General features: G+C 47.3%; 1 protein-coding gene across 12 annotated transcripts in view; it reads right to left on the reverse strand.

Moving 5' to 3' along the window:
* Window positions 1-14,063: 14,063 nt before the first annotated feature.
* The window catches only part of SH3PXD2B (SH3 and PX domains 2B), a 130,101-nt gene continuing 117,347 nt past the window's right edge, over window positions 14,064-26,817 (reverse strand). For 10 of the 12 annotated variants that reach the window (XM_039485404.1, XM_039485399.1, XM_039485396.1 and 7 more), the window contains 5 exons: window positions 25,164-25,281; window positions 22,987-23,213; window positions 22,155-22,204; window positions 21,385-21,510; window positions 14,065-19,187 (listed from right to left, as the gene is read on the reverse strand). In XM_039485404.1, the coding sequence (XP_039341338.1) occupies window positions 17,655-19,187; window positions 21,385-21,510; window positions 22,155-22,204; window positions 22,987-23,213; window positions 25,164-25,281 (2,054 nt within the window). In that variant the 3' untranslated portion in view covers window positions 14,065-17,654. Of the gene's footprint in view, window positions 19,188-21,384; window positions 21,511-22,154; window positions 22,205-22,986; window positions 23,214-25,163; window positions 25,282-26,817 lie in introns of all 12 variants that reach the window. The other 2 variants (XM_039485402.1, XM_039485401.1) reach the window with 1 other exon arrangement.

Below are 26,817 nucleotides of genomic sequence, written 5' to 3' on the forward strand. Positions count from 1 at the left end.
TTCACTGGGTGGGTCTATTCTTCACCCAAAAAAGGAGTAAGACCTGAGCCGTCACTCACTGAAGTCAATGGGAGTTTTGCCATGGACTTCAACAGGAACAAGGAGAAGCAGGGGAACACTTCCAGCACAGGGGCCTTCGCTATGGGGAGCAGAGCTGGTTCTGTGGGCTCTGCTTCTCCTGCAGTTGTCTCCAGCAAAAAGGGTGTGTTGAGGCAGGTAGAGGTGTTGCTGGGGTATTTCTAGTGCTCCAGCTGAAATCCCCAGCTGTCACAAGGCTACAGCAAGTCAGTTACCAGAACCAGGGCAGCTCCAAGATGGGCAGGAAGGAGGATGACACAATCCTTAGAGGCACAGGCATTAATTTAAAGCAGACAAGCCCCAAGACAGCAAAAATGAGAGCCATAAGACCTCTTCCCCCCTCTCCCACCTGAAGCTTCCTGCCTGTCTACTGTCTGCCTCCTGTGCACCAAACATCTCGCCCTCTCATGCAGTCGTTGCACCTCACTCTCCTCCAGCATGATTGGAACATGGCTTTGGCCATTCCCCAGATCTGTGACTGCCCTTTTATCATCCGTCCCCCTTTAGGAGGGCAGGCCTGGGGTAGGAGAGAGATGGAGCCTCTTGGTCACATCTGCCTCAAGCCATTCTGGATTGGTGTGTGCAACAGAGCTTAGCCGAGCCCCTAGCGCTAGATCCACAAAGGTATTTAGGTGTCACTGACAACTTCTTAGGCAGCAGTTAGGGCCCTGAGCAACTTGGCAGCCTCAGGTGACTGTGCACATGGGCCCTGGCAGAAAGGTAGGCATTGAGACGACCTGACCAGCAGACACGTGATACTTTTGTGGCCTCCACGGTTAGGGCACCTAATGCCTCTATACGCTAGCACTTTGTGCTTGTATTACTTGCTAGCTCATGCATGAAACTCCTATGAGCATTTTATGCACCAGAACAGCTTGTTCCTAGGCGGTACTGAGCTTTGCCCTAGGTGCTGAGTGCCTGTGGTTAGAGCAGCTAGCACCAAATATGTTAGAGGAGGTGGGGAATTCAAATGGCTGTCTGGCACCAGAAATTGGCCAATCCCCAATTGGTGTGGGAGATGAGGGATGGGTCACCAAAGTCAAAGACCAAAACCCCTATGCTCCAATTGTCTTGGCTATACTCCACGGTATGTCACCAAGCACCATCTAACAACTTCGCCCAGCCCCTTCAACATATATCATTGCAAGGCTCCTGCTTGTTCATAATCACATGAAAATTTGGCTGCTGAAGGCCAGTCTGGTGGAAGGTGGGGTAGGAGCAACAGCCACCTTCACTGGGCCTGATGCCTCATCACCAAGCAGCTATGAGCCTCCATGTGCACGGTCACCAAGTGTTGCCTTCAGTCCCATGGTGCAGCTCCTTCAGCAATCCTGAATCACACCTGGCCTCATTCCAACACTGCCTCCTAGCAGCCTCCCCTGCATCCCAAACCTAGTGCTCTGGTGTCATGCTCCTCCCGCAAGTGCTGAGGCTGTGCAGCCGGCCTGCTTATTGCAAATGTTCCTGCTCTTTATTTAACAAGCCAGGCACAGCACTGATTTATAAACTGTTTAGCTGCTAAGCTGTGGCCTGTTGGATCCCACAAGCAGTAGAGTAGCCGTGGAGGTGGCTAAGCCAAGTGCAGACGAATTCATTCATAACTCCGGGACGATTATACGGCTTGGGTGTCCCGTCCTACGCCCAGCCCGAAGGGGAGGTAGCAGAGGAGTTGAGCTAAAGCTACTCCTGCCAAAGCAGGGCCACGCTCTGAGCGGTCTAGCGTCTTCCAAAGGCCCGACCCGTGCTAACTCTGGGGCCAATATAACTGAGTGAGACTGTCTGGGCCCTTTAACGATGCCAAAAGTGGCTAGTGTTGCATTTTCGCTCCCCCCTTTCTGGATTGGTATTAGCACTGCAAGCTGATGTGCAAGTGTGTCCTGAACGCCACTTCATAGGCTATTGGGTTTGATGTGGCAGCCCCCTTGCCTGTGCCCTTCCGTACATGTGGTCAGAGGGCCCCTCCAGCCCCAGCTTTGAAACACTGTGCCCAGCAAGCACTACGCCAAGCCCCTTATGCGAGTTTAGGAGGCAGGTGGTGAAGGAAGAGTTATTTTTAAAAACCTCAGAGGAAGGATAACCAGATTCAAAATGCTGGGGCTAGTGGGGGCATATCGCAGGATTAAATTAAAATAGAGGTAAGGCCGAGATTTGTAATGGTGAGCACTTGAACGGTTTACCAGAGGTTGTGATGAATTCTCCACCGCTGGCCATTTTTAACTCAAGATTGGAAGTTTTGCTAAAAGATCAGTTCCACACATTGTTTTGATAACGTTCTCTGTCCTGTGTTACAATGAAGGCCAGACTAGATGATGACAATGGGCCGTTCTGGCCTGGAACCTATTAACTTCATCTCCTGGAACGTGTTTTCTTTTCTTTAAATTTAAAGTAAAGTCCCTCACTAAACCTGCCCTGAGTCCTTTGGCTGCAAAGACTCAGCCATGCTGTGTTCATCCTTTGCAGACACTACAGGCAAACAAAGGGGAATTCTTTCCCCACAGCCCTTTCCTGCTTTTTTGTATTTTATTTTATTTTAAAATCCAACACACAAGTTCAGAGTTCTGCGAGCCTCCTGGCCTTTTCCCTGGGGAACCCGGGGTGGGCAGTGCGCTGGTCCACGTGGCTTGCCATTGGTCAGGGAGCCAAAGAATTGCTTGGCCGGGATTGTTACCAACAGCAGCTTGGTCCTGAGGGACTGACAAAGCAGCAGAAGCCAGTGGAACATGGCGACCCCATCTGTTATTTATACCAGAGGGCTCCTGCTGGAAACTGAGCAGGGCTGCTGCTTCCTTGGCATGTGCTGGGATCTCTGCCAAACACCAGCATTGATTAAGATCAACAATAGGCACCGTGCAACAAACGGACTGGAGCGAGCCAGCCCTGTGACCCTCCACCCAGCCCTGTTTGGCTGGGGAGAGAGCACTGTTGTTTTGACAGGCACCTCAGCAAGCAATAGCATTTTCCCCAGGTTTCTCTCATTCTACAAGTACAAAGCAGGCAAGGAGAATGCCGTGCCTGGGCTCGTAAATGTTCTAATTATGACGACTGAGGAACCCCCGTCGTGCATCTGGACCCCATTGTGCTAAGCCCTGGTCTGATGCAGAACACAAAGATGGACCCTGCCCCAAAGAGCTGAATCACACCTCCAAAGAACATGGGCCAAGCACCAGGGTCTCTAAGAGAGAGAAGCTAAGGTGCAGCAGTGACATAATAGCCCAGGGAGCCTGGGGACTGGCCACAGGACTGCAAAACAAGACCCCAGCCCCACTGACCTGCCCCCTGAGGCCTCTGCCTCATCAAGCCCCTCATCTAACCTCTTGGTCACATGGGGTGATGGAGTTTAGCAGCCACAGTTCCCTGCCACGATCTTTACAAAGCACATGGACATTTCCCTCCCAGCCCCACAGCTCTCTCCGATCTGCTGCTATCCTCCCAGACAGGACTTTGTCTCATTTTCCCGTTACCCTGGCTACCAAATGCACAGACCCCAGCCATGGCCCACAGTCCAAAGACAGCTGCTAAAGCTCCATCCCAGTGAAACTCTGCTGTCCATCCTCCTCCAGCTGGGCTAAGGAAGGAAAAGGCTGAAGCATTTTCTGCCCATGCCAACATGATGTGGTAACAGCACCACACAGTGGCCATTTGAAGTATATAGAACAGGGAAAGGACAGCCAGCGCTCAGACCGTGGCTTTACTGTGTCACTGAAACCTTATAAAAAGAAAATGACTTACACTGATGATCTACCCTATCACCTCCTACTTATCTCATCCGTAGGGCCCCCGCTATGGATGGTTACTCATGCCTTGCCATTATCTCTCAGTTTAGTCCTAAATTCACCTCTGCTCCTTAGGGGGGAAAAAACCCCTCACTTATTCACTATAAAAACTTGTGGTTTTGCAAGCCCATCAAGTTCTGGTTCTGGAAAGTTGACACGAGAGCCAGGCTTCATTTTCTCAATATCCCCTTTCTCCAAACCCTAGAGTGGGGCCAGGTTTGGAGAAATGGTTCTGGCTATAGCCTCTAACACCCATGTAGATCACAAGTACAAAATCCTGAATCGGAGGTTATAGACAGTGGGGTTTCTGTTATAAAAATGGATTGCGGCTCTACAGTGCCAGGTGTGCCCTGCTTCTGCCAACAGGAACAAAATGACAAGATATGGGTGGGGGAAGTTATCCTTGGTAATTATATACCAGTCTCTACCCTGCCCTTTTTGATAAAAAACTGGGAGAAGAGGCCAGTAATAAAGCTGTAGGAGCATTTCAATAGTGACAGGCTGCAAGATAAGGGTCCAGTCTGAATCCTTATCACTCTTCAATACCCTGCTCAGTTGGATGTAGGGAGAAAGAGGCCTGACCTCAGTGCTCTGAAGCCATCTGTTCTTGCTTCTTTGGATCCTTATCTCTTGCTGAAGCAACTAGAGAACTCCCGATATCGCTGAGAACATACCCAAGTGGTTCCGGTCTGACCTGGCCAGTGTAAAGGAAAGAACTTATATTCACTCAAATAAGATTTGCATGATGAGATGAGAACCTGATTGAGATCAAAACAAAAATGGCAAATGGATTTAGCTGAACAGCCCTTGAGCTGGAAGGTGCCTCGTTACCCAGAGAACAGCTGTGCTCCAGTATAACTGGTGGACATCTTGTCTTCCTCCACTGCAAATCTGTTCCCTCCTCTTTCAGTTCCGCCGTCTTCCTTGCTAAACAACTCCAGTTCTCCAACTTATCTGAATCCACAACCACAATCTCAGATGCCTTTTATCCACCTCTCCCCCGTCTTCACACAGGATTTCACCAATTTCTTCCAAGAGAAAACTGACAAAATACAAGGTGACCTTCCACCTCCCCTTAGTTGGCATTCCCTTCTTCCTACAACTCTGACCTCCTCCTCCTGTCTCCTGTCACAGATGCAGAAGTTTCTCATCTGCTCTCCTTCTCTATTCCCTCTCCTTGTCCAAGTGACCCCCGCCTCATCTCCTGATCTCCCTCGCATCCAATCGCATTCTCTCCACTACTCTTCTCCTTAACCTCATTCTCCCCTGGCTCTTTCCCCTCACAATATGAGCATGATCTAGTCTCTGCCATCTAAAAATCCCACCCTTGACCCCACCTGCCTCACTAACTACCATCCCATTTCACTTGTCTATTTCATCTTGAAGCTCATTGACTGCAGCGTCTACAACCATGGTCTGGAATTCCATTCCTCCAATTCAATCCTAGACACTCTCCAATCAGGTTTCCACCCCTCACCCTCCACTGAAACCGCTCTTATCAAAGTCCCTAATGACCTCTTCCTATCCAAAGCTCAGAACCAGTACTCCATCCACATTCTCCTTGACTTGTCAACCCTTTCAACACCTGTAACCAACCACATCTTGAAATCGTGTCCTTCCGTGGTGTCCATAACTCTGTCCTTTCCTGGCTCTCCTCCTACCTCTCTAATCGCTCCTTCAGAGGATCCTCTTCATGACAGGTCATGATGAATAATCAGCTAAACATGAGATCCCAATGCAATGTTATGGCCAAAGGAGTTAATGTGATCCTGGGATGCATAAACAGTACTCCAGTATGAGTAGAGAGGTTATTTTACCTTTGTATATGACACTGGTATGACAGCTTCTGGAATACTGTGCCCATTTCTGGTGCCCACAATTCAAGCAGGATGTTGATAATTTGCAGAATGTTCAGAGAAGAGCCACAAGAATGATTAAAGGATGAGAAAACTTGCCTTATAGTGACAGAACCAAGGAGCTCAATCTATGTAGATTAACAAAGAGAAGGTTATGGGGTGACTTGAATACAGTCTATAGCAGTGGTTCCCAAACTTTAACAACCCGTGAACCCCTTTCATTAAAATGTCAAGTCTTGTGAACCTCCTCCTAAAAATGAATATTTCCAGGGATTTCCTCCTTTACCTGAGGATAAAGTACAAAAGCAGTGATCTTGGAAGTATAAAAATTTGTTTTTATGACATGCTTATTACACACTGTTATTTATCATTACAGTATTTTATTACATTACGAAAACAGCAACACTCTTCCAAGATCTCACTTTTGCAGCTTGTATCACTTTGATTAAGCCTGTTATAAGACAAGGCTCCTAGGTTTCATCAAGGAGTATCAGATGTGAAACAGCATGAAGGTATTTAAGAAGCCACCTCAAAGAGTTCCTCCTACACAACATTCAGGTCTTGAGCAGTTCAGGCAAACAACGCACGTTACACAAAGCTTCAACTTGTTCTTCATAATAATTTAAAAAACAATACTAGCAGCCTATTTAATTTTAAAAACAGCAAAAAAAATCCACCTCCCTTTCAATTTCTTATAAGGCGTCTTGAAGTTTAAATCTCCTCAGTGTGATAGATATGCTTGCTTTGATCTGCTTCGCTCTTGGAAGTTCAGGGGCTCTGGGCTGCTGGCCCTGTGCTGCCCGGGGTCCGTAGGGACAGCTCTGTCTGCCATTAGATAACTTTTTCCTGAGGACCCCCTGTAATATTTCATGAACCCCCAGGGGTTCATGAACCCCAGTTTGGGAACCACTGGTCTATAGGTATCAACATGATGAACAAATATTTAAAAGTGGGCTCTTCAGTCTAGCAGAGAAAGGTATAACATGATCCAATAGCTGGATACTGAAGCTAGACCAATTAGACTGGAAAGAAGGCATAAATTTTAACTAACCATTGGTACAATTTATGAAGGATTCTCTGTTATTTGCAAATTTTAAATCAAAATTGGATGTTTTTCTAAAAGATCTGTTCTAGGAATTACTTTGGGGGGAGTTCTATAGCCTGTTATACAGAAGGTCAGACTAGATGATCACAATGGTCCCTTGTGGCCTTGGAATCTAAGTCTCCCCCCTCCAGCTTTCTGTGGTGGCTTCCAGAGGGCTCTGACCTTGGTCCCCAGCTCTTCTCCTTCTACAGCTTATCTCGGGGGAATCTCATCCGCAAACACAAATTGAGCTATGATCTCTATGCTGACATCTCGCAGATCTACCTCTGTACTTCAGACCTGTCTCCTTCTGTCTCGACTAAAATCTCTGTCTGTCTCGCTGACATTCCGCATGGCTGTCGAGCTGTCACCTCAAACTAAACATGTCTAACACAGAGCTCTTAATTACCTCCCTCCATCCCCCGCTGGAAAGCCCTGCCTGCTGCTTCCTTTCTCAATCTCTGGAGACACCACCATCCTACCCATCACTCAGGCTCGTAACCTGGGTGTTATCTTTGACTTGGATGTGTCTCTAAAGGCCATGACATCCAGGTTATGTCTAAATCTTGATCATAGAAATGTAGGGCTGGTAGGGATCTTGAGAAGTCATCAAGGCCACCCACCTGTGCTGAGGCAGGACCAAGAAAACCTAGACCATCCCTGATAGGTATCTAACTTGATTTAAAAAACCTCCAATGATGGAGATTCCACAACCTCCCTTAATTCCCTACTCCAGTGCTTAACAATCCTTATGGTTTGAAAGTTTTTCCTAATATCTAATCTGTCTCCCTTGTTGTCCTACTTTCAGTGGACATGGAGAATCATTGAACACTGTCCTCGTTATAACAATTCTTAACATATCTGAAGATTTATCAGGTCTCCCCTCAGTCTTCTTTTCTCAAGACTAAACATACTCAGTTTTTTAAACCTTTTGTCATAGCTCAAGTTATCAAGGCTTTTTTCATCATTTTTGCTGCTCTCTTCTGGATTCTCTCCAATTTTATCCACATCTTTCTTAAAGCGTGGCACCCAAAACAGTACCCAGTATTATATCTGAGACCTCGCCAGTGTCGAGCAGAACAATTATCTTGCACGTCTTACGTATGACACTCCTGTTAATGCACCCCAGAATGACATTAGCCTTTTTTGCAAATGCATCATATTGTTGCTTCATAGTCAATTTGTGATCCATTATAACCCCCAGATCCTTTTTTGCAGTACTACTGCCTTGCCAGTTGCTCCCCATGTTGTAGTTGTGCATTTCATTCCTAAGTATAGCAATTTTAGGGCGACCAGACAGCAAATGTGAAAAATGAGGACAGGGGTGGGGTGGGGTGGGGGAGTTAATAGAAGCCTATATAAGAAAAAGACCCCAAAATCAGGACTGTCTCTATAAAATCGGGACATCTGGTGAACGTAAGCAATTTGCATTTGTTTTTCTTGAACGTACTTGTTGAATTCACATGAATTCTCCAATTTATCAAGGTACTTTTGAATTCCAATCCTGCCCTCCAAAGTGCTTGTGAACCCTCCTGACTTGGTGTCATTCACAAATTTTATAAGCCCACTTTCCACTCCATTATCCAAGTCACTAATGAAAATATTGAACAGTACCAGACCCAGGACAGCCCCCTGTGGAGCCCCAGTAGATGCACCCTCCCAGTCTGATAGTGAACTATTGATAACTACTCCTGTCAAGGCTGAATCCCAACTCTGTCACTCCGAGTGCAGAAGTGGGGCCAGCAAGGATTTTAAAAATTAATACTTGCCACTCCAGGCTTGTATTAAGGTTGCAGCTTCTCTTTGACCTTGGCTTGGTAAATGCTGCCACCACCCAAATGCAAAAACCCTCCTTGGATCCAAGAAGCAGCACTTGGGAATTCCTCAAGCCCTTTCACCCCCCTCCGGGGAAGAGCTGAGAAAGAAAACAAAGGAAAATTAGCTGTGGCTACCAGCTAATCAAACAACATGCACACACCTCTTAGGACACCAAAAATCCAATCCTGTTCTTAAGTAAAGTGTATTAAAAACAAAACAAAACAAAAAAAATACATCTGGAATTTAGACTTTTGCTAGATTTTAAAAGAGCAATTCCAAAAATCAAGAACCCAAAATAGCTTTCTTGGGGGATTCAGCTTAAAGGTTACAAGCAAACAAAAGCATCTGGGGTTAGCACAGAGGAGTCCACAAGCTAATAGGAAATTTAAAAAATAACCTAATCGTGTCTAGCTAAACATTCTGATCTACTTACACATTTGGAGTTCAGATAAGTAGTTCTAGGCATGATCTGATGATTTATGATCATACCTGGCTTAAGCTGCTTATAGCATGGCCGCTCTGTCCCTCCAGCCCAGAGAGAACAGACAAAGGCAAAGTTTATTTCTCAATTTTAAAAAGTTCTAGCCTTCCCATTGGCTCTTTTGGTCAGGTGCCCACTTTTTTTTTTCTTTACTTGGGAGACTTTTTAAACCCTTTAGGTAAAGCAAGTAAAGAACAGCTACCAAGAGGGATTTTACAGCTAACTGGCTGGCTGGGAGTCCATCAAAGGGAGATATCCCCCGCTTTATCACAGCGCTTTCAGTTAGTTTCTTCAATGAGTTGTGCAATGAGTTATAGTAGTTTAATCTAGAACACATTTCTCTAGTTTGCTTATGAGAATGTCACGTGGGACTATGTAAAAACTTTACTAAAATCAAGATATATCATGTCTATTGCTTCCCCCTATTGCTTTGACCTTGTCAAAGAAGGAAATTAAATTTGTTTGACATTATTTATTCTTGACAAATCCATGTTGGCATTAATTTATAACCCTATTATTTTCTGGGTGCTTACAAACTGATTTTTTTTTATCAATTTATGTCAGTATCTTTACAGGTATCAAAGTTAGGCTGATTGGGTTATAACTCCCTGGGTCCTCTTTGTTCCCCTTTTTAAATATAAGTACTACATTTGCCCTTCGCCAGTCTTCTGGGACTTCACCCATCCGCCATGAGTTCTTGAAGATGATTGCTAATGGTTCCAAAATTGCTTCAGCTAGTTCACCCTAGGGTGAATTTTGTCAGGCCCTACTGACTTAAATATATCTCATGTCTAACTATTCAACCGATTCTTTCCCTGTTTTGGCTTGTGTTCTTTCCTCCTTGTTGTTAATATTGTGTTAAGCATCTGGTCATAATCAACTTTCTTAGTGAAGACTAAAGCAAAATAGGCATTAAGCACATCAGTCTTCTGGGAGTCATCTGTTATTAGCTCTCCTTCCCGCTCAGGACCTACACTTTCCTTCATCTTTCTCTTGCTCCTAATGTATTTATAGAACCTCTTCTTATTGCCTTTTATGTCCCTTGCAAGGTGTAACTCATCTTGTGACTTAGCTTTTCTGATTTTGTCCCCACATGCTTGTGCTATTCTTTTGTATTCTGTAACAATTTGTTCATCTTTCCACTTTTTGTAGGATTCCCTTTTGACTTCTCAGGTCATTAAAGAGCTCCTGATGCAGCCATCTTGACCTCTTAATAGTCTTCCTATCTTTTCTTTGCATTGGAGAGTTTGCTGTTGTGCCTTCAGCATTGTCTCTCTGAGAAACTGCCAGTTCTCCTGAACATCTTTTCCCCTTAGATTTTCTTTCCATGGGACCTTACCTACCAGTTCTCGGAGTCTGCGACAGTCTGCTTTTTAAAGTATATTGTCTTTGTTCTGGTGTTCTCATTCCTTCCTTTCCTTAAAACCACAAAGCCTATCAGTTCATGATAGCTTTCACCCAAGTTGCCTTCCCCCCTCAGATCTGCAACCAATTCTTCCTTACTGGTCATAATCAAGACTAACATCTCCATTACTGCAGCACACTTTTCTCTGGCCTCGACAAATGCAGTCTTGCCCTCCCCACATCCATTCAGAATGCGGCTGCTGCTGAGATCAATCTCCTATCTGATCCCAATGCTTCACATCCCTCCCCACTAGCTTCTCTATTGCAACAAACATAAGCTGTTTTTCTTCACTTTCAAGGCCCTTCACAGTTAACGCCCACCCTACCCATCATCTCTCATTCACTATGAAGCATACTCACTTCCAATCAGCCCACGATGCCAGCCTCCATCAACCACCTGTTACATTTTCAAACACCTTTGTGCTTTCTCCCAGGCTGCCCCATTTGCTTTGGAAGAGCTCCCCATAAACATATGTAAAGTGACATCATTATCCACCTTCAAATACCTTTTCCAAACTCTCCTTTGCCATGATGCGTATAAAAATACTTTACCGCGCCTAGGTTGCTGCTGCACTGAGACCACTGCCTATTGTGCTAACCAATACTGTCTCATTGTTTCCTTGTATTCTTCTGTCTGTCTGTCTGTACCAACCTGTTCTCTCTTATCTACTTCGACTGTAAGCTCCCTGGAGTAGGCACCATCTTCTTGTTCTTGTTTGTACAGGGCCTAGCACAATGGGGGCCTTGTCCATGACTGATGCTACAGTAATGCAAACAATAAATAATAATAAAACAGTGCAAGCTTCCCCTGAGTAGGAGTGTCTGCATGGTGAGTCTTCAATCTCCCTCAGGAGACAGCCAATAAAGCAGAAATTTGGTGCCACTGGCAGTGGTGGTTTTTGTGATGTGGACACTTGTTCACACCCAAGCTGTGTTGCCAGATTCCCAAGCTCAGCAAGATGAGTGGAGCTTTCCTTTAAATGCAGCTGCAAGGCAGCCTTTTATTTTTGCTTATCTGGCCAAGACGTTGTTCTGTGCTCCTCTCATTGCACTCAGAAGAGGGATAGATGCTAAAGCAGGTCATTATGACCTCTCTCTTGCAATTGCTTCAGGCACTGAGCATGGGACAGCAGTTGTGGTTTTAAGCAGAGCAGCCTGCCCTAAAGAGTTGACAGTACAAACATACAGACCCAAGCATGAGGGGAAGCAGAGGCCCCTAGAGCTGACCCAGCAGAAATAGACCCCTGTTCTCCTGATTCTCAGTCAGAGTCGTATCTACTAGACTGCCTCCCCAGAGATGGTTGGAAGCACATGGAGGAAGGGTTTGGGGGAAGCTCATGGTGTGTATGCCCTGAAGATAAAGAAGGATTTCTCCAGAACTTGAAAACTGTATGCTTAATAGTCTCACCTTGTATGATGGAGGCAGCAGCGACTTCCCAGGAATACTTCCAAGTGATCTTTTCCCAATGCACCGTTAGAAGCTGTCTTGATCCAAAACACACCAACATTCCAACAACAGGTGTCATGGGGACTTTTTGGCCCCAGATCCAAATGTTCAACTTTATCACAATGCAATTCATGGGCCAGCGTAACAAAACACAGCTAAATACAAAGAGGGACTGGTGCTCCTGTTCATCTCCCACAGTGCATGGTGCCTTGTATAAACACTTGATGGATAAATTAGAACGATAACACACATATTTGCATTTGGGATGGGGACTTGATTTTTTTTAGGCACAGCCTGGGCAAGATCCGTTTTCTTGGCTGGACATTATTTATGATGTATGCTTCCAACCCTCACCAACTTCCCCAGCTGTGTGTGGAGGTTCAGCAACTGGGCCAATGAAATGGGGCACAATGAGCAGCAAAGCGCTACAGGATTATTGTTTGGAACAGGTACGAGAAATGACAGTTCTGTGCTAATGAACCTGGGCCTCCATGTGGATCTTTGGATTCAAGGCACCTGTTTCTTACAGGGCTAAAATGAACAGAAAAGAGCTCAGGGCATCTAAAAGCAGATCACACCACCCCATGAAGCTCTCTCCCTGAATAAATACACTCAGCCTATGTTTGAGCCTTTTAATAAAGTGCCGCTGTGTAATTTCAATTATAAATACTCAGGGCTGGCTCTGAGAGACACGCTCCCTTGGGTGAACCTGTTATGGGACAAACTTGCATACACCATCTCACCCCACACTATGCTATCTATACAGCATTATATTAAGCTTTATATGAAGCAATAAGAAATTCAGACTTACTGCTCCTCCCTGGTGTTTGCTGCTCCTTCTCTTTACCTTTCCATATCTGTGTATCTTTTCCTCTGTTGCTATTAACTGCAGAAGAAGCATCAGTGGACAGAGAGCTGCTCCTTCCTACACTGTCACGATCCTCTGGTGCTTACTGTACACGATGAGCTCTGATTACCAGGAGAAAGGCTAATTGGGCATTTCATCCATCTCTCCTGGAGGCCAACCCAGAACAGGGCCAAGAATTTGCCTGTCTGTTGTATGCACCTGTTGTCTCTTGTCTGATACTTTGATGGTACGCTCTTTGAGGCAGGGGTTGTGTTTTTGTTTTCTTTGTACAGCAAACAGCACAATAGGTTCTTGGTCCGTGACCAGGGCTCCTAGGTGCTAGCACACTACAAGTAATAATGGACTACGCATCATTTTCTAGCTTACATCTCGCTCTTTCCATAGTGCTCCCCCCAGAAAACCAACTAGTTTAAAAAGCTTCATTTTGCATCTAAACTCCATTGCACTCCCATTCTCTGTCCCAGGATGTTGACTGCTGGACTTACCATGGAGGATAGATCCACCACTGGCTATTAGCAGATGGCCAGGGATGCTACCCCATGCTCCAGCTGTCCCTAAACCTCTGACTGCCAGAAGCTGGGACTGTACAAGAGGGGATGGATCATGCAATAATTGCCCTGTTCTGTTCATTCCCTCTGAAGCATCTGGCATTGGCCACTGCTGGAAGACAGGATACTGGCTAGATGGACCATTGGTCTGACCCAGTATGGCCATTTTTACAGTCTGTTCAGCAGAGATGATCAGCGGCTCTTTGGATGGTGTTGACAGTCGTCATAAAAAGATCTTCCCAGGAGGTCTTTGAAGAGCAGCTCCTCTGCTCCCAGCTGAGAAGTACAGACTGAAATGTGGGTCACTGGCTATTGTGATGGACACAAAGGGGCAAATAAATGGATAAAGGAAGAAGCTGCGCTGACACTGTGTGAAAACCTTGATGGAGGAAAGAAATCCCTTTCGCTCCCCAATGGGAACAGGCAACAAACAGAAGGGCCTGGGACTGTGTGGATTTGCTGTCATGCTCTAACGTGGATGCAACATACTTTCCAAAATAACATGACATTGCAGCCCCCGAGCCCAGCGCCACAGAGACTCAACTTTCACGGCAGCCAGCTCCTTAGCAGCACAAACACACACCAACCACAGACATGGTCACAATTCTGCTTGAAACCAGTCAAGCAGGTTTTTTATTTAAAAAACAAAACAAAAAAATCCCCCACTCCCCCCCCCCCATACCAAATAAGCCTAATGGCCAAAGTATAGATATGGCATTTACATAGGCCATATCTACCTTCCTCAGGCACCCCCGCCCACCCACAGTAATGTAGAGATTTATATGTGTTTACATAGTATAAGGAGACAAACAAACAGTCTTCCATAGTTTGCAGTTGAGGCCTCCAGCCTGCCTGCGATACACCGAGCTGAAGAGCCGCAAAGCCGGGTTTGTTATACAGAAAGTAAGAGTATTGTTCACCCACACAGCAAATGCTAATCGCTGAGCTGCATGGTGAAGGATTTCCATGGAAGGCAGGTACTTTGTAACAATAGGGGAGTTTAATGCTAAGGTACCAGGGAATCATATTTAAAATGAAACTCTGCCCTTCTCCAGTGCCTTCTGGCTTAGGTTCTCAAAGTGCTTTGCAAGCATTGGCTAACTGAGCTTCCCAATCCCCCAGCAAAGTAGGTCAGTAGAATTATCCCCATTTTACAGACAGGTAAACAAGGCACAGAGGTGATATGCCCTGCCTGTGGTGACAGAGCTTCAGTAGCACAGACAGGGAGAGAACCCCTGCTCTGAGCACTGAACCATACTATCTGTGTCTGAAGAGTTTTCTTGTAGATCCCAGATAAAAGGGAGGGTGTCATGTAGTAAAGTTCTCAGCCTCTTCCACACTGGGATCCTCTTTGCCAGCCTGAGACCCTTTCTGATTTCAAATATGGCAAGGGCAGGGCGGTGCAATACCTGGTCTGGGAAAGACTAGGAAGTGGCAGGGGCATTAGACGATTATTTGTGTTCTCTAAGCCAGCTAGTTTATAGGGCTTGTGGTCCTTTGAAGTGTTACCACCACTTATACAGCAGGTGATGGTAACTAACCCATAGCTATGTGACGCCTGTGCAGTAACCACAGATCAATCCTGTAATTATCACTGTAGCTGGCTCAATGTATTAAGAGTTCTACAGCATGAAGCATTCATTAACACAGTCTCAGCATTTAGTCTAGGGGAAAAAAGCCCTAATTTGGCACCAAAGACATTGTCTCACTGAAACGGAACAAAGATCAATGAAGTCTAAGGGTGACAGAGAGAGCTGAAATACCATAGGGAAAGCACGCACAGTTTCTATATTTGCTGGTTCAAGTACAAACCCACCTGCACCCTGTAGGTACGTATTCAGGATGGCTAAGCCATGCCGCTGCCCATGCTACCATGGCCACACTGCTGTCTGTACTTGCGCTATCTCTCACCAAGCTAGCGTGAGTATGTGTATGCGAACTGACAGCACAGAAGCAGCCCAAGGCTAGTGAAAGAGAAGGGACACAATTCTGTCTAGTACCTTCACAACTCAAAGAAGACATGAACAAAGTTTTACTGCTGCCCAGCCCACTCTTAACCCATAATCAGCCACATCCATATTTACACAAAGGAGGAGTTTTAACTAAGCAAAGAGATGCAATGCAGCAACGTTGTAGGGTTACATTGCTACCTGATTCTGCTGGGAGTATATAAGCACATCACCAATACTACACGAGTTACCTTGCATTGTTGGATCCTATTATAAAGTATTTACCACGGGTCACCAAAAACAATGAGATTATTAGTTACCACATGACCCACAAGCTGCAATCTTATAAAGCTCTAGACAAAGTGAAAAAAGAGAGAGGGGGATGGAGAAAGAGAAATAGACAGGTACAGTACGGTTCTCATTAAGTTTGTGCTCTATAAACTAAGACTGATAATCCTACATATACCTTTGTGATAAAGACTTGATGAATAGGAATGGAGTTAAACGAATAGTTGTCCAGGGGATGGGACTGTGTGCACGGGGACAAAATGCCCTGATATGACTTGTCACGCTGCATCAATAAGGTTGCCAGTACCTGATTCTGCTGGACTTTGCTTTTGTTGGAACCTGTGCAGAATTCCATCTATGGAAACTGTATCTGTGGAGTCACCTCTGCTGTGCTTACTGCTACAGTTAGCATGTGGCAGGTGGGAAGGAGCAAGTGGTAATCCTCAAAAGTGGGGTTTAAAACTCTTCTAGGATAGAAAAGGCACTGCGCTGAATCCACAGCGAGTTGAATACAAAAGGAAAGAAAGGGATGTGAGGGAATGACAGCCAATCAGACGAAATCTACTTTCCTCCTGGAATCAGCAACACTGCAAGCAAGAGGGGTTAGTCCAGGCAGGCAGGAGGGTGAAAATGTTGAAACATACTTTATTTTAAGTGAAACCTCCAAGCACACCGACATATGCACAGACATGGAGGACACAGTGGAAGTATCTCGAGAACAGCTTGAAAGATAGATGAAGAAACAGGCAGATAAACCATTTCAGAGAGAGTTTAACAAGCCCAGCATGGTTAGCGGATGAGAACTCTTTAAATGGGAAGCAAGGTATCAGCAAAAGGCACTATATTCTCCCACCCAAAAGGAAAGCAAAACAAGGGAGAGCCAAGCCTAAGAGAAACAGCAACACCTGAGTACCAGAAAAGTCACACATGCTCCCCCCTCCTTTTTCATCTCCAGGGACCAAGCCCACACTCTGAATTGTACTAGATGATACCAGCACCCATTATAGTACAGCCACCTTCTAGCTACTGCCTGACAGCCCTGGGGCACCATGGGAACAGGGGTCAAGGGAACCATTTCCCTGAAATGCAGAGTTGCAGTCTGTGCTGGGAAGAGGGGTGCAAGCATTCTCCCACACCCTTCTCTTCCACGATCATCCGAGTTGTCTTTGCCAAGCCCGTTGTGAACCATGCTGCATATAGTTCTCTCCAGCCACTGAAATGAAATGTGACAGAGCTTGCCTGAAACACCATCAGCCACAAGTCTGAGCAGGGCCCTGGCCCAGCACAGAGGATCCTCCATTCTTTTAGTTTATCTTTTTTAAAAAATAAAATGATATTTAAATTAACACCCATCATTGTACAGGAAACAAGAGGTAAAAGGACTGTGTTTGATGGTACAGGCAAGCAAGGCACAAACTTAACTAGACTGCGACACATGGCCTGAGTGAGCATGTCAATGCACACACAGCTATATGGACCTGATTTTGAAGTACTGTTTCTCCTTGTCCCTATGGTTTCCTGTGGTTCCTGTGTATGGCTGGACTTGGCAATACAGTATCAGACATTTAACAGTGACCCTGAGCCATAAGGAAAAGCAACTCTTTTTGTTATTCCAGATTCCATTTGGTGAGTGGGGCTGGCTTCACTTCTTTACCTGGATCGTGGCTGAATTTCCTCTGGTTTCCCTGTTGTCGCATCAAAAAGCCTAGTGGGCACCAATAATTTTTCTAGGATAGGGAGGGAACTGCGTTAGCCAACATACACCAAGAAGCTTGTTGAGAAACAACTTCACATGTCCATCTACAGGGGCTGGGCTGCCATAGATGGACAAAGGAGGAAAGTATTTCCTATGAAGGCGGGAGCAGGCAGAGCAGGAATGAAGGCCTAGCTGCGTTATGTCAAACCTGCTTCTTGAATTCTGCCTCAGGAATGGCACAAATTGGAATGTACAGTATCCCGCATATTTTTAAGCCAACATTATGGAAAACTATAAATTAATAAGCTAATTAAATACTCGGGTGAAAGAACAGGAACCTTCAACTGTGTAAACTGAGGGCAGACTATGGCTTTTTCCTTAGATAATTGGAGGGAATCCAGCCCTCCCAACAAGGTCCTCCAGTTAGGACCTTGCAAAACCACCAGCCGCTGCTGTTCTTCTCACGAACTTCAAATAAGGTCCCTTCTTTAAAGCTGCTGGTCTCTTCGTCTCCTTCAAAATCTGCCACAGCCACATAGAGGGCTTCTTTGGAGATATCTGGATTGGTGAAGGGGGCAGCTGTCCTCTCCCTGGCTTCCCCTCTCTCCACCTGCTTGGATGTTACCTTTGGGCCTAAGCTGCTTTTCCCTTTGGCTTCATCTTGGCACACAGCAGGCAGGAATGGTTTGGCCTTTGGTGGAACTAGCATGGGCCGGCCAGGCACCGAGGCAGCTCTGATTTCAGGCACTTCCCTCTGTGGGGCTTTCAGCTCTGCAGTGGGACCAGAGGAGGAGGATACCACTTTCTTTGGAGGAGGAGGTCTCCTGGGTGGCACCACTGGCCGCTGAAGTGGCGGCTCTCTGGGAGTCGGGGAGCTGTTCTTGGGCTCACTGTCGGCCATCTTTGGCAGGCTAAAGGGAGCTCTGGGTGGAGCCTCCTTTGGGATCTGGCTGTCCTGTTTGGTTGGGGGTCTGTTCTCCACGCTCGGTCGCTCCTGAGGCCTACCAGAAACCTCTGCTGGGAGCACATTGTTATTGAAGACATTTTCAGTAGGGATGGGGTCCTGCTCAGAGGGTTTCTCTTGGGACTTTGCAGGTCTGAGCTTGCTTCTCAGATTGCCAATGTCCAGTTTATCATCTGCCTGAGGTGGGTCTGTCCTGGGGGCTGCAGTTGGTTTCGGCCTGATCTGAGGTTTTGATTTCAAGAAGGGATTCTGGGTCATTGGCTCAGACTTGTCTTCTGGGGGCTCAGCTTTTGGCTTGGCTGGCTTGACAGTGGGTCGGAGGTTTGGCTTCTTCACTTCTTTGGCTGACACCTTGTGCCCGCACTCCAGGCCCATTTCATTTTTCAGCTGGAACAGTTTTCCCTTTTCTGTTTTCAGCTCTGGCTTCTTGCTGTCCCTCGGGGCGGCTGTCTGCTTTGGAGGGATCATTGGCAAGATCATGCCCGGGGGCTTGGGTGGAGGCCTTTGCCTCTCCGTTAACTCACCTTCGGATTTAATGATCGACTCTTTCCTGGGTGGGAGACTGGGCTTCTCCTCTGTATCCGGATCAGAGATCTCCTCATACCCAGCGGCTACATCGCCGCTCTCCGAGGGGGCACTCTTGAGAGCCTCCTTCCCCTTCCAGTCTTTGGCCCATTTCATTCCAAAGTCTATACCATTAGGTGGAGCTTCAGGCAGAGGCCTGGATGGCCCAGTGGCTTCTTCATTGGTGTTGCTCTCTGCAGTGGCCTCGCCAAGCTGGAGCTGGGCCATCTCATTAGGCAACGGTGCTAGAAAGTTAGGTCTAGAAGCATTGCTAGTTTTCTTGTATTTATCAATAAAGGTAGCTGGGGCCCAGCCTTCCTTCTCCTCAATCTGAATGTACCACCAGCCACTCAGGTTCTTCTCGATCACCTGGAAGAAGAAACACGACCATCATATCTTAGAAATACATAACCAGGCCTCCCTGCACAACAGCCGCCTATGAATCAAAGGGCAAAAAAAGTGTGGCCTAGAAATGGGGGCTCTCACCTCTGAAACGCTGGACCATGAGCATGAAAGGGAGGCAGCAGGTACAATGGGCCAACACATAATAATAATAAAGATAATAATACCACCTCTCGTCTATAGCACCTTTCATCCGGAGATCTCAAAGCACTTTATAAGAGAGGGAATTATCCTTGTTTTACAGGTGGGGAAACCGAGGCACAGAAAGGTGAAGTGACTTGGCCCAAACTCATCCAGCAGGGCAGTGGCAGAGCCAGGAACAGAACTCAGGTTTCCCCAAGTCCCAGTCCAGAGCTCCAGGTACTAGACCTCACTGTTGTCACCTCCATAAGCCCAGTATCAAAACTTGATATAGTCACAGAGGAAGTGAGTTTAACAGATTTAAATCAAGTTTTTATTACTGCCACATCAGAACACTCCACACGTTGGACATGACTGGCACTGCAAGAGCAGGGGGCCTGCAGGTGGAGTTTCATGAGAAGAGGTGAGGATAGAATTGCAAGGGGTGCCCCGGGTCAGGGCTGAGATGCATTGGCAGAGCTGTTTGTTATTTCAATCCTGGGTCCCTCTCACTACAGAGTATGCTTCAGGTCAGCAGAGAGGTGGATTGGCAGAGCAGTGGGGCTGGAATAGCAGAAGGGCTGCAGGTCAAGACAGAGGTGTACTAGCATATGTGCAGGGGGGGGAGCTGTCTCAGTGCCTGCACTCTGCCTGGCCTTAGCTGATTCTGGCCCATGTTTTTAAATCCACATGCCCATTTGGAGATACAGGGTTCTCTACATTTTCCATTTTCATGAGCACCAAATTCACAGTATTTTTCAAAAGAAAAAACATCTCAGGCACACCAGCAAATGAGGGACGTTCTCCTGAGTTCAGAGTCACCTTTCAGCTCTATCTGACGCTCAACAGGAGATTAGGACAGTCTGAGATTTTTCAAGACTTCAGAGGGGAAAAAAAATCAAGACATAATGCAACTGGCCACTGGGTGACACTGTTGAGCCATCCAGCCAAGAGAGTTACCACACGCAGATCACTGAAACCCCCAGCCACTGACGGCATGGTAAGTTAGATTGCCCTGGGTCTACACTAGAAAGGGTTTGCCAGTGTAGCTATACCAGCAAGTGGAGATGCAGCTTCCACTGTCCAAGTGAAGATGCAGCTTTTATACTGGCAAGAGAGTCCTTCTGCCAGGATAGCCTATACCAGGATTCTTTTGCCAGTATAACGGCATCTGTGTTAGGGCTTCTACCAGCACAGCTACGTCAGCGGGAGCGTGTGAGATTTTTTCACACTCCTAACAGACACAGTTATGCTGGCAAAACTTTTAAGTGTAGACCAGACCTGTGACTAGGTGAACGAAAGCCCCATCTCTGGAAGGAGGAAGAACCTACCATTATTAGTCAAGAGGCTTCCAATTGCCTCTGGTGCAGGAGCACAGCACCCTGGCACTGGGCCAAACACACGAGTCCACTAGGGCATTTGAGGGTCAGAGGCTCCAAAATGCTATGAGCATGTGGAGGATCCCTTCCATGTACCAGAGACTCATTTTGCCTGGCACAGAATCAACCCTCCAAGCGCACAGATGGGGCTACCACCAGGAAACCACCCCCAGGGCTACCAGGTCTGATGGGGCTACCACATCTGGAAACCACCCCCAGGGCTAACAGGATTTGCGAGTGGTGCGACACACAGCCCACCAGGACTGGAATCCACCTCAATAGGCCATAAAAGCATAAGAACAGCCATACTGGGGTCAGACCAAAGGTCCATCTAGCCCAGTATCCTGTCTTCCGACAGTGGCCAATGCCAGGTGCCCCAGAAGGAACGAACAGAACAGGTCATCATCAAGTGATCCATCCCCTGTCGTCAACTCCCAGCTTCTAGCAAACAGAAGCAGGGACACCATCCCTGCCCATCTTGACTAATAGCTATTGATGGACCTATCCTCCATGAACTTATCTAGTTCTTTTGTGAACCTCACCCATGGAAAATCTCAGTGGGGGTTGATGAGAGGGTGATCCCAGACTCACTCACGGTGAACTGAATGGGTGACTTAGAGGAGGAGAAGTGAGAGGGAGGGAGGGAAGATGGCATGTAGTCTCACCTCCACTTTCATTCCTGCGTGGAAGCTGATGCCGTCGGGGATGATGGTCTGGAAGTCAGCAATGGTGTAATATTCTTCTTCCACTTGGGGAGGGACAGGAGGTTTAGGCAGGTTCAAACCACGTGGCTATTGCAATAAAAAACAATAATCCAGCTCATCTCTTGGAAGACATGTTTGAACACCTGCATGGATGGCTCACATTGGCTAACTAGCCAGAGAGAAGCAGGCTGCCAGACATCATCACTAGGTGACCCACTTAGCACACAGAGCACCCACACAGACACTAACCCTGTCTTCAGGCTGGGCACAAATTTGTCCAGATTGCTTTCAATGGCACATCTGACCCAGTTACTTTTCCTGTAGGCTTGCCAGCCCCAGGGAAAGGGAGCGGGTTTGCAATCTAACCGTGGCAAGTCTGTAACCTAGGGGATGAACAATTTATTCAATCCAACCATCCCCTTGACTTAAAAAACAAAGTTTTGCTTCGAGAATAAATACAACCAGATGAGTGTTTATGGCTGCAGGGAGGCCCTACCCTTCATTAGATCCATCTGCATGCAACAGAGCTGTTGCACATGAAGAGATCCCAAGCAGGGAACGTGAAGGAACCAGAGCTCCCTTCTGAGAGAAATCTCCCATCTCTTCTGCCCCAGAAGCTTCGTTCTCCTGGATCCAGAGCCAAGGGAGACACAAACGTCTCTGGCAGAGGGACTTTTCCCCTGGGGAGGTGGCAGTGATGGCAAGTGGGACAGCTGGGTCCAGTCACTTACTATAGTGAGATCTCGGCGAGGAGGAGGCCTCTGCCTCATCTTTGGCGACTCTGTGGAGAAACAATTCCAGATTCCATTGAGGTTTGAGGCACAGTGTCCAGACACATTACCAAAAGGACACGTTTCAGAGGAGAGCAGCAACGAACCCCACATCCAAACCTTATGCCCTTCCCTCCCCACAGAGTGCAGCTAGGCTGCTCCTGCTTCTAATTTCTCCTAAAGCAAACAGAGTCAGACAGAGCCTAATCCGTTCAGGAACTACAGGGACCTAGAGCCTTTCCAGCACACCCAGCCCTTTGCAGAGATGCCAGTGGAGCCCAACCAGAAGCGAAAGCCACAGTGCACAAGTGGGCATGCATGGGGAGGGAGAAGCTGGGTGGCATGTTAGTGCACTTGCCTTACCCATATAGAAACCTGCATTCAAACCCAGTTTCAGTGATTAACCTTGCAGGGACAATCCAGAAGCACCCACCCACAGCTACCAAGGGGGATGAGATGTGCTTCATTCATGAGAAAGGAGAATGGGAAGACTTGGTGGAGGGGGAGCAGAACCCATGTTGGTCTCTGCCCCATAAGAGAGATCTAAAGATCTCAGGTAACTACACAGAACGATCCTCACTGGCTCCCAGGCCAGTCTCCCTGATCTCCACTAAGAGCCTCGTTCTTAACACGGTCATGTCCAGACGTAGTGGCAAAGCGCCCAGTACCCAGGAGCCCTCAGAAGGGCAGCTGGCTTCCTCTCCTGCACCCAGCTGCATTGTTCAGCAACACATCCATGCTGCAGGAGCTGCACCAAACACCCAAGTTTAGAATCTCCCCACTACCCACTTACTGCGTCGAATGTCAGCCTGCGGTAATGGTCGACCATCAAACCTTCCCTCTCTTTGGTTGTTGGGCCCGTCCTTCTCTCGGCCTGTTGAGTTCTGCTGCCGGGGAACACCATCCAGATCCAGGGCACATGAGTGGGTGGATGAGCCAGATCCTAATTTCTGTGTAAACATCTCTCCAGTTCCTTTCTTCAGATAGGATGCTGGAGCCCAGCCCTCTTGACCCTGATACCTGTAACAATGGGATCCTTCCTTCAGCCTCATTACCTGGGGCTCGTGCCAGCGCCAACCTCTCTTACTTTGGCACCTCCTACACCTCAGAGTTCTGCCTGCTCCAGTGAGCCAACCCATATGTATGCCCAACTATGTTTGGGCGGGGGAGTGGCTGGGTCAGGGGATCAGTGCTGAGTCACAGAGACATACAGTGCTAGCTGGCAGGTCTGGGAGGTGCTGACCAAGACTTGTCCACACAGGCCTCTGTGTGAAACGAGTTTGTTTGGTTTCAGTCCATGTTTCCAGGGGCCAGGTGTCCACATCACAGAAAGCTCCACTGCTGACTGGCTCCCCTTTGCAGGCAGACTCAGCATAGAGATCTGGGACTAAGTGGGGAATGAAATCTCCTCTCCTCCCTCCCTTTCAGGAATGGCTGAGATCTGGAGTGAGGCACAGTGGCGGAGCAACGTCAGGGGAAACTGAACAGCTGCTACTCCCCATTATGTACCTGCTCTTTGGATTAAAACACAGGCATTCAGTGTGCAGGGCTGTCCGTCTGGCTCCTTTCCCTGCACTAAATTCACACGAAGTCTGGTGGAGAACCCAACCCCCTCGCTCTGATTGAAAAAACATCCATGCACATGGGTCTCGCGTCAAGCTCAGGAGACCTCTCTCAGCTGGCTGGGGGTGAAGTCATAGGGCTCAGATGGCACCAGCTGCTGAGCTTGTAATTGGCTTGAGCTTTTCACAGCAACTTTTTCCAGTTTAAGAAATCAATGTGCATATTTTTGGCCTGGCTGCTGCCAATGCCACAGGTTCAGTGCAAGGTTAAGAAAACCAAGACCCCTCCCACCCAACTCCGCACATGCCCTTTGCTAGCCTCAGCCTTCGAGACTAAATGAGCCTCAGCCCTGGATGCTCAGAGACTTTTGGCCTGTGAAACAGGCTGAGGACAGCAGGTCTGACCTGGATGGCAACGTTTCAACAAAAGCCTCATAATACAGTCGGAGGATCTAGCCTGCATAGATGGCCTTCATACAGGACATACGTACAGTCACCAGCACACTGGCATTTCCATGACAATGATGCATGCAGTAAGATTAAGGGGTTGATATAGGTCTCCCATATGCTGTTGAGGTACTACCATGGTGTCATTGCTTCCCCCAACACAATTAAAACACAGCTCACCCTTGCACCAAGATGGGACTGATCTGTGTTTTAACCATGTGCCTGAGCTGTGCCAGGGCATGGGACCTTAGCAGGGCTGTAGTGGTTTGGGAATGAGGTAAGACCAAGTCCTGTCTGCACTGCAACAGCAAACCATGTTGATTGGGGTCATATAAGGACTTGGAGAGATACATTAGACAGAGACAGTCAGGTGAGAAGACAGAGCTGTGTCTGAGACCATCACGTACCAAGGTCCTCTGACATGCACAATAGCTTCTACAGTGCAGAAGTGCCCCTAACTACCACCCTTTTCCTTTTCCCAAAAAAACAGGCAGAACAAGGCTGCCAAATTGGCATCTCTTCCTGCTTGCTCTACTGTTAGTGCCTTTGGCATTTTAGCAGTAGTAATAATGCTGTGCATTTACCTGACACTTTTCTGAAGTGCTCTGAGATCTAGGGATGAAAGATGGGCAAGGATCATGATCATGGCACCCATTTTACAGCTTGGATAACCAGAACCCCGAGAACCCCAGACCACACAGTGAGTCAGTGGTAAGGCTGGGAACAGAACCCAGAGGCACCAATGCCCAGTCTTTCACTCCAGCTACTGGCTGTTTCCCTAATACATTGAGCTAGAGGATGCCACCCTCTAGGATTTTGGAGGAAGCCCCCCTCAGACAAAAAACTTAAAAAAATAGTTCAGATTATTTCTCCCACACACTCAATACCTCCCCCTCCCCCGCCCAACCTTTGTACAAACACCACCTGCATCCTGCGAGAATAGTAAGAGGGAGGAAGGTACCTGATTTTCCACCAGCCCTCAAGGTTTTTCTGGATCACCTCTACCACAGCCCCTTTGTCTAGGTTCATTTCATCCTCGTCTCTAGCGGTATATGGGTAAATGACTGTGTACTTCTCTTCTGTTAAGCACAAACACAGTGTCATAAATGGATTATTTTAGGAACACCAAAATTCATTAGAATAGGAGCCACGCTAAGCGTGCACACGTACACACGCGCGCACACTCCTTTGGAACAGACTTGTCGGTAAAATACATTTCCAAATGCCGATGGATTTGCTTTGAAATGTACAAGCGCACACCAGTTCACCAACACACTGGGCAGGGCCACAGCGTCCCAATCTGCATTCCATATGGTAGGACAGACCTGGCCCAGGCAAGGTTGGCTTAGCCCTCCTAATAGCTCCCGTTTTCCTTCAGGGTTGTGTCCTCTGTTATTTCTAAAGCCTCAAGGATTCACGCCACCCCTCGCTGCTCTGAATCCCTATTTTACAACCACTATTCTTCTAGGGAAGCAGGACTGGATATGACCCCTTTCAGAAACCCAGCTCTCTTGCCACTCCCTTAGCTCACAGCCAATCTGGGGATTGTGCTTCAGAGTGTCCATTGCTTTAATCTAAATCTTCCTCTCACATCCACCCAGTCACTGAGCCACCCTGATGCACCATGATGCTGTGTTAGCCATAGTTCAGACAGAGGGCACCATGGAACAATAATTCAAAAGCACAAAAAGAAATAACTTCTCATGCAGATATCTCAAATCCCTCTACAAAGGTAGGTCTGTGCTAACACACCCTTTTACAGAGGAGGAAATCGAGCAGAGCGGGGAAGTGACTTGGCCAAGGTCACACAATGAGTGAGAGGCAGAGCTGGGAACAGATTCCTAATCTGGTGCCCTATCTCCTGGACTGAGGGACTGCAGGCAGGGATATGGAGGTCTTCTTTCTAATGGGGAAGGAGATACAAGGACAAAACACTCTGCTAGCAACACCCACTTTGCAAACAAGATGCTAGAGATCAACCAGCTGTCCCTTATTTCCTCATCTCCCTCCCTTTGTCCCTGCTTTTGAGGAGCAAACCCATGCAGGGCTTGCACTTAGCTGGTGCTGGAACAGGATGCAGAACACCTGGGGAAAAAAACTCAAAACTCAGAAATGATGCAGTGTCACTTTTCTCCACCTTACAGTTTTCCCACCTCTGCATCCCTGGAACGGAACTGCCCACTGGAGAGCTGGAAGCTCATTTTCCATATGACTCTCCACCCTCTTTGCATGCTGAGTCAAAGCTAAGAAATGTCCTGTCACATCCAGAAGCTCTGAGCTGAGCCCTCACCTCCTAACCCCCACTGAAGTGCTATGATCCAGGTTCACAGCCCAGTGTACAAGCTCTGCACACATATGATATCAGGGAGCAGAAACTCCAGCCTTCAGACGCAGAATAGATAGGCCTTTACCCAACAAGCTAAAGGAGTAGCCAGCAGAGGGAATGATTATTGATGTGAGCAGGTTTGACAATACAGCCAGCAGGAGGCAGCAAAGCGCACAGGCACAGCTGGAATGCAGAAGGCTGACACAAGCAGAGTTCACCACATGCAAGGCATACAAATACCACAGGCTGCAGCGCATGCACAGACACAGGCAAGGCTCCAAGCACAGAA

The sequence above is a fragment of the Mauremys reevesii genome, linkage group 8 (assembly GCF_016161935.1).
Source record: "Mauremys reevesii isolate NIE-2019 linkage group 8, ASM1616193v1, whole genome shotgun sequence".
NCBI lineage: Eukaryota > Metazoa > Chordata > Testudines > Geoemydidae > Mauremys > Mauremys reevesii.